Raw genomic sequence first — 6,762 nt, 5'->3', positions numbered from 1 at the left:
AGAGTTCATCAATTTTCAAAAAATGTTCATCGATTTGAATTAAAAAAGTTCATCAAAATTGAAAAAAGTTCACCGGATTTGGAAAAAGTTCACCTAAATTGAAAAAAGTTCATTGATTTTGAAAAAACTTAATCAATTTCGAAAAAAGTTCATCAATTTTCAGAAAAAGTTCACAAAAATGAAAAAGTTCATCAAATTTGAAAAATTAGTTCATCAATTTTGGAAAAGCTTCATAGATTTGAAAAAAGGTTCACGAGTTTCAAAAAACTCAGTTCATGGATTTTTAAAACAAGTTCATCTATTTGAAGAAGACAATTACGAACTTCGAAAAAGAAAGAAGAAAGGACAGGAAAAGGGGAAAAAAGAAAAAAGGAAAAAGAGGAAGGAGAAATGGATTAAAAACGTGTATGTTAGCACAACTAATGAGGTGGTCGGGTTGGTAGGCCGTCGATTACTGATAACCAGCGACGCGCGGTTCGAATCTTACCTCGCGCAAAGTTTTTGCAGTTTTCCTTACAGTAAGTAGAAAACAGAAAGAAAAAAATGGGCCGGCCCGCAAGTAGCTGCTGCAGGCGCCGGTTAGCGAAAACAGTAGAAACCGGCGCCTGCAGCGCCAAATAGGAATTCCCTTGTGTGCGTCTCTCAAAAGTAGATCAATACGGGCCGGAGGCGTGTAGATCAAAAGTACACTCATGCAAGTGCAAGCCCACTTGGGTGTTCCGTCACTGGTAACCGATTGGGCCCAAATAGGCAGCCCGCCCTCCTTTCCGTCCGGCGCCGCAAAGTATTTCACACGCACGGGGGCACACGGCCGCGTCTCTGTCTTGCTCATTTCGTCCCCGCGTCGGCCGCCCCGCTGTCTCCCGCCACCGCCCACCTTCCCGCCCGCTCGCTCGCCTTCGCGCCGCCGACCACCGCCGCCGAGGTGAGATCCCTCCGTCGCGATCATCCTCTACCTCGCGCTCCCTCGTCGCTGCCACATTTCCTGCTTAGTGACTTGCTCTGGGCTCCCGCTTCGCGCGCGGTGCAGATGGGCTCCCTCGGCGGCTACGTCTCCCCCTACGGCGTCTATCTCGACCAGCAGCGCGTCTTCTTGCTCGTCATCAACCGCCGGCCGCGGGACCTCTTCGACTACTTGCACTCCATCCCCGGAGCGCCCGCGGACCTGCGATGCCGCCTCGTCGGCTTCGCCGAGAGGGCTCTCCTGGCGCCGCGGCTGGGGTGAGCTTCTCGCTGCCCGTCTCCCGCTTAATCGGCTCGCTTCTTCCAGCGGTTTTTGTCGACCTTGCTCTGATTCTTGCTATGGTTCTTCCATTGGTTTCCCCGGGGGTTGTTTTTGCTCAGATTCTTGCGGTTGTTCCTTCTCCCCCCTTCTCTGGTTGCTGTTCTTGCTCTGATTTCGCACTGGTTCTTTCCCTTCCTCTGGGGACGTAATTGATTGCGTTCTTGTTCGGATTTCTGCACTGAATCTTTCGCTTCCTCTGGGTCTGGGGCCTAAGTGGTCGCGTTCTTGCTCTGATTTTTGCGATGGTTCTTTCACCTTACACCTAGTGCTAATTTGGTGATGTTCTTGCTCTGATTCTTCAAATGTGTCCATCTCTCTCCCTCCAGAAACTGGTGGCCTGACGAGAGCTCGTGGACCCTGTATTGGGCGATGTACGCGTGGGCTCACGCAGACGCAATGCTTAACAGGTTGGTCCTTGACCCCCGCAATCTGTTCGATGTTTTGTGCACAAGGAAATGGGCTCACAGTCTGATGCAGCTTAAGTAATTAGGCTTCCATGGTTAAGTTCTCAAGCACTTGGTTAATTCCTTCTGGTCTCATGTGCAGATTTGTTACTGGTGGAATGAACGGTTTGGTTTAGTATGATGGTGCACAGAATTGTTGCTATTGGAGTCAGTTACCTTTTCATGCTTAAGCACTCAGTTAATTGTCTGCTGTACAGAATTTGCATGCTGTTGGAACAGATGGTTTGGTTTAGAGTTTTCGTATAGCGCGAAGAAGATCAATCTTAACTGGAATGAATCAGTCTGTTAAGTTTTATCCAATGCTGTTCTTGGCCCAAACGATTTGGTTCAGTCCTGTAAGAGAGCACCGTTTTATGTCTTGTTCTTTTCCTGGAAGCTCCTATGCTGGCAAGGCGCGCATCACATTGTGAAATGATATTGGTCAAGTGGAAGAAAATGAAGTATCAAGCTCTGATCCTCACTGCTTAGATTTTCTAGAGAGGATCAAAAGTTTTATTTTCAGAACTGTTGCTTATTTGGTGAAACCTTGGACAGAAGACCCCAGTCCCAAGCTTTGTTGACAGTTTAGCAGTGGGGAAGTGCGGCAATGGTTTGCTTGGTTGAAAGGATATGGACAGTACAGGATTAACGAAAAAATTGCTTTGAGAAAACACACACACAAAAAAGGGTAGTAACAAGAGTTTGTTGGCCTGATATTTTCTGGTAGCAGTGTTTATCTTCCTGGTTGGTGTTGTTTTTTCTAAACCAGCTTATAGGCAGGATTACTATTTTTCTCCCGAAGGAATTATAATAATGCCAACTTAATACCCATGGTGTTTCTGCCTTTCAGTTTAATAGAACCATATTCTATCTTAGGATTCAGTTTTTTTGTCTGTTACAGTTAGTATTTCAACCTGACAACAAGCATCATCAAGACGAAGGCTTGATAAATATTTGTTCCTATGTTGCCATTTGGTAGGAATTTAAGCAGTACTGTAGTTAATAATAGAAAAGCTGTAGGAAGCAGGAGGGAGCATGACTATCCCTGACCCATTCATCACTTGTATTTGACAGAAAAGCAGTTTGATCTAACTGAATATGGCATTATGTGAGCTCAGCCCTGCACATGAGCTATCTAATTTTTGCTGTTGTTTGCAGACTTTGTGCGCCTCAGATATCTGGTAATCCATCCAATTTCGATGCAGGTTTACAACTTCAACAGATCTTCTTTTTGGGCACTTTTTTGAATGATATGACTCATAGATGTAGTTTTTGGCCTGTTTTATTATCATTTTTCTCAAGATTACCATTATTCCACTATACTGTCTGTGCTGTAAATGCACGACTATCTGATAAAGATGATTGTCACAAGGATTGAAAATTTCTACTACCGTATTTACCCAAGATTTAGGCCTGCCTGTTGCCTGATGCGTACAATCTTTTGTGACTATATTTCCAAGTAATTGTTTCTTTAACTCCTATCAAGTATTACCAAAAAGGGTTTCTGAAATAAAAAAGAACATTTGCTAATAGAAACCAAAGTTAGCAACAGCATCGCTTGCTGAGTTCACCCAGTATTCTGCAGTTGATATACACGTACGATGAAACTGGCAGTATGCTCTAGCTAAGTTCTATGCTTTGGTTCTGTCTGAACAATGTCTTTCCACTTATCATCATATCATCTGTGTGCAGTGCCCAGAAATTAGTACCGTTGTCCCTGCATAGGTCACTTAATTGGTTTATTAGTTTGTGATGTTACTCCTGCTTGACTTGGGTACCACACAAGAAGTTTTTTTTTTCTTGATTGTATGTTGTGTTGGCTACTTGTTTATTCATAAAACATATACTGGACAGAGCACTAGTGCATTTATGATTGAAGTTTCAACTATCTCAATGTAGCCTGGAATGTTTGTGATTGCCAAGATCAACTTCTTGCTATTCTTCTAGTATATCTTTTCCCTTAAGTAACAGAGGCTATAAGCCATTGGGCATGTATTCTTATAACACAATGATGTATATTTTCCCCTTAATACAATAATATAAGTACATACCTAGTTACCACCAAAATACGCTGTTCAACTTTATTATTTTAAGATGCATGCTTATATTGCTCCAGTTCAGACAGGTTCAACCTGTACATATTTTGAGCCATGCTCAGAGAACACTACTCTACTTTCCAGTTGAATACGTGATCAAGCCATAGTGGCAGATGAGTCCTATGAGGCCAAACCACATGGCCCAGTGAACTTTTGTGGCAATCCATTTAGAAGTTAAAGAAAACAATCCATTTAGAAGTTAGAAATACAAAAGGAGATGGATAAAACTACTGCAAATTATTAAAAGGCATCCAACTCAAGTTTTCACAGTAAGGGAACACAGTGATAGTTTTTCTCTAGTTTGGCTAACAAATACAGAGTAGAACATATTTCCGTTCCATATATGGACGAATATAAGATGCTACTGCAAATGTCCACCTCTGCTGCTTCTCTTCTCATTTCTATATTGCAGTGTACTTCCATGCAAATGTATGGAAGTTTTATCATATCGAATAATATCTGAGCAACTGATTACGTTGTTTCTGTGGTTTCTGTTGCAATATTTCAAGAAAATGAAACCAATAGCATTCAAGCAGTATTTGTATTAGAAGGTATGCTTTATCTAATGCTTTGTGGGTCTTCCTTTGATATTTCTCCAGCACTAGCATTTGCGAACCTATCCCTGGGCCAACCGGGATCCCAGCAAATGGCTCCACAGGAGCTGATGCAGAACAACTATGGTACACCTGCAATGAGAGTACCATCTCTGCACCAACCTGGACCAGCGCAACTCACTCCACAGGGGCTGATGCAGAACAGAGAAGGTTAGACTTTTCTGAACGCTTGTCATTTTCAGCTTGGAAGGTAGACATGCATGAACTTCTGTGTCATATTTCAGTGCTGCCCACAGTAGATATCAAAGGAAAGGGACCTGCATTAGGAGTAGGCCAGCAAGAACTGCGGGTCCATGTCGCTTGTTTGATGGCAGATGACGGCACTACAGGTGCTGCGGGATTGTTGATCAAGAGGGAAACGTGGCAGTTCATCTGCGCGTTATGTTTTCCGATGCGGAGCACGGAGGAGACGGTTCTTTTTGCAGCTGCTTGTTGTGAAGGGATCAAAGTTGCTCTGGCCTATCAACCTACTAGCATTGTGCTGGAGTCCCATCTATTCCATCTGGTCGACCTGCTACTTGGCGGCGCTCAAGCTCCCTGCCGAGATATGGAAGAGTTGACGGCATTACTGCAGCTCTCACGTTGCAGAGTGCAGCACATCACGGAAGATTCCAATGGCGCTGCTCGTCGACTGGCCATGCATTGTTTGCTGAGAGAGGAGGCCGAGATATACTTCAGTGCTCCTGATTGGCTTGTCCTTACTTAGCTGGTTGCCAAGGTCAGTCATGTTAGTTACTCTGGTATAGAGAATGATTCGCAAACTACTGTATAGGAAGTTAGAAAGAGACGGTGAATGCTGTAGATGGCAACTGCAGGCTTGATAGAGTTTAGATGCAGAGGTTTGCGAGCGTTCAGCAAGTGTAGATACAGCTGAATAGCATTCTTTTAGTGCCCGTGTGGGGAAAAACACAGGTAGCTGTGCCCGCAATGGTACACTTTTGTTATGAATTGTGTGGCTACTATCTTGTCGATGAACTGTGTAACTGCTACGTAGTTCTGAGCGCTGTGATGTAAACTTGTGTAAGAGTAGGGCCACTGGGCCAGGCACTGATAACTGATTCGTGTATGAGATGGAAGAAAGTATATCAGTTTTGGTTCTTAAGTAATCTTTGTTCCTGCAGTTTATTCTGCATACTTCGTTCGCCACATTTTTCCTGCTTGTAGCATGTTGAGGAAAATTGGCACCAGAAACCAGTGTTGGGGATCAGTTCATGCTACATTTGTTTGATATACAGTAGTAGGATTTTGAAGGTCAAGGGCCTGTGCTGGACACTTTGTCAAGTTTTTCTTTTTTACATTGACTTCTTGCCCTTCTGCAGTCCAATATCCCTTTTACTTTTGTATAGATCATCAGGAAGGCTTCAGTTGACATGAAGACATCAGTGGCACAAGTTGAGGATTATACAACTAAAAAGAGAAACAAACTGGAGTTTAAAGCAGAAAATTGAAAAGCTTACAGGTCCAGGGGCCTGGCCAAAGCACAGAGCTGACAAGCTCCATTATCCTTTACATGCAGCTGTTTGGGAGTATCTTAGTTTGGAAAAGTAGAGCTCGCATAGGGGAATTCAGCTTCTTGAATCTTTCCAGTGTTTGTCAATTACTAGCAATAGTATGGGATTGCTTGCTTGTTCTCTGAATTGACAGTTGCTACTACAGATGATGATGCTGATGGGAACCGGCCTGGCTGAGACCCGCGGTCTGATGCGTGCATGGTGCTCTCTGGCATGCATTGTGCACTTTTGAGTTTTCCTCTGGAAATGTAAAGGTCGAATGGAAGTTTTGTGAACGTTTGGTTGTCGTCGAAAGACCAACCGGTAGTGAATTCAGGTCCTTTGGTGGGAGGATCAAGAAGAAGGCTAGCCTGGGTGGTGTTCAGGAGGCTGGCACTCGCATCTCACTAACAGAGTTTTCCTTTAGAAATGTAGAGGCCGAATGAAAGTTTGTGAAGGTTTGGTGGTCACCTAAAGACCAAACACGGATTGAGGTCCTTCCTTTTGGTGGGAGGCTCGAGAAGAATAAGGTGAGCCTCGGTGGTGTTCGGGAGGTTGGCGCACGCATCTCACTAACGCAGATTAGCACTCCTGCAAGAGTGTGAACTTTGGGATACGTCTTGTCTTCGGCTTTATGGTTGTTAAGAAAAAGGGTTTCCTCCCGCTTTAGATTATAAAGCAACATCCAACCGATACAACCAGCTTGCTGGGGCGCAGCACAAACAAGCCCAAAAGAAAAAGGAGAGAAAGATAAAGAAACAAATGCCGACGCCGGCAGCTCAACTAAGCAAAGATGGCCGACACCCGCTGCACCCTCCGGAGAAGTACCACGGC

At 44.1% G+C, this 6,762-nt stretch overlaps 1 protein-coding gene across 1 annotated transcript; it reads left to right on the top strand.

Annotated features, from left to right (window-relative positions):
* The first annotated feature begins 809 nt into the window (after positions 1-809).
* Positions 810-5,521, top strand: LOC119335303. The gene is made up of 6 exons (XM_037607441.1): positions 810-925; positions 1,031-1,221; positions 1,612-1,692; positions 1,832-2,933; positions 4,424-4,588; positions 4,663-5,521. The coding sequence occupies exons 4-6, from the start codon at positions 2,855-2,857 to the stop codon at positions 5,142-5,144; spliced, it is 726 nt and encodes a 241-aa protein (XP_037463338.1). The 5' UTR covers positions 810-925; positions 1,031-1,221; positions 1,612-1,692; positions 1,832-2,854; the 3' UTR covers positions 5,145-5,521.
* Positions 5,522-6,762: the final 1,241 nt, after the last annotated feature.

This window comes from Triticum dicoccoides, chromosome 7B (assembly GCF_002162155.2).
Source record: "Triticum dicoccoides isolate Atlit2015 ecotype Zavitan chromosome 7B, WEW_v2.0, whole genome shotgun sequence".
Lineage (NCBI taxonomy): Eukaryota > Viridiplantae > Streptophyta > Magnoliopsida > Poales > Poaceae > Triticum > Triticum dicoccoides.
The sequence above is the reverse complement of the archived record's forward strand: the minus strand, read 5'-3'. Positions and strand labels throughout refer to the sequence as shown.

Bases quoted from the DNA above. Each gene is read 5' to 3' on its own strand.
- LOC119335303 (XM_037607441.1), top strand. From the start codon at position 2,855: ATGAGCTATCTAATTTTTGCTGTTGTTTGCAGACTTTGTGCGCCTCAG. The intron at 2,934-4,423 runs GTTTACAACTTC...ATATTTCTCCAG, and splicing joins TCCATCCAATTTCGATGCAG to CACTAGCATTTGCGAACCTA. The intron at 4,589-4,662 runs GTTAGACTTTTC...GTCATATTTCAG, and splicing joins GCTGATGCAGAACAGAGAAG to TGCTGCCCACAGTAGATATC.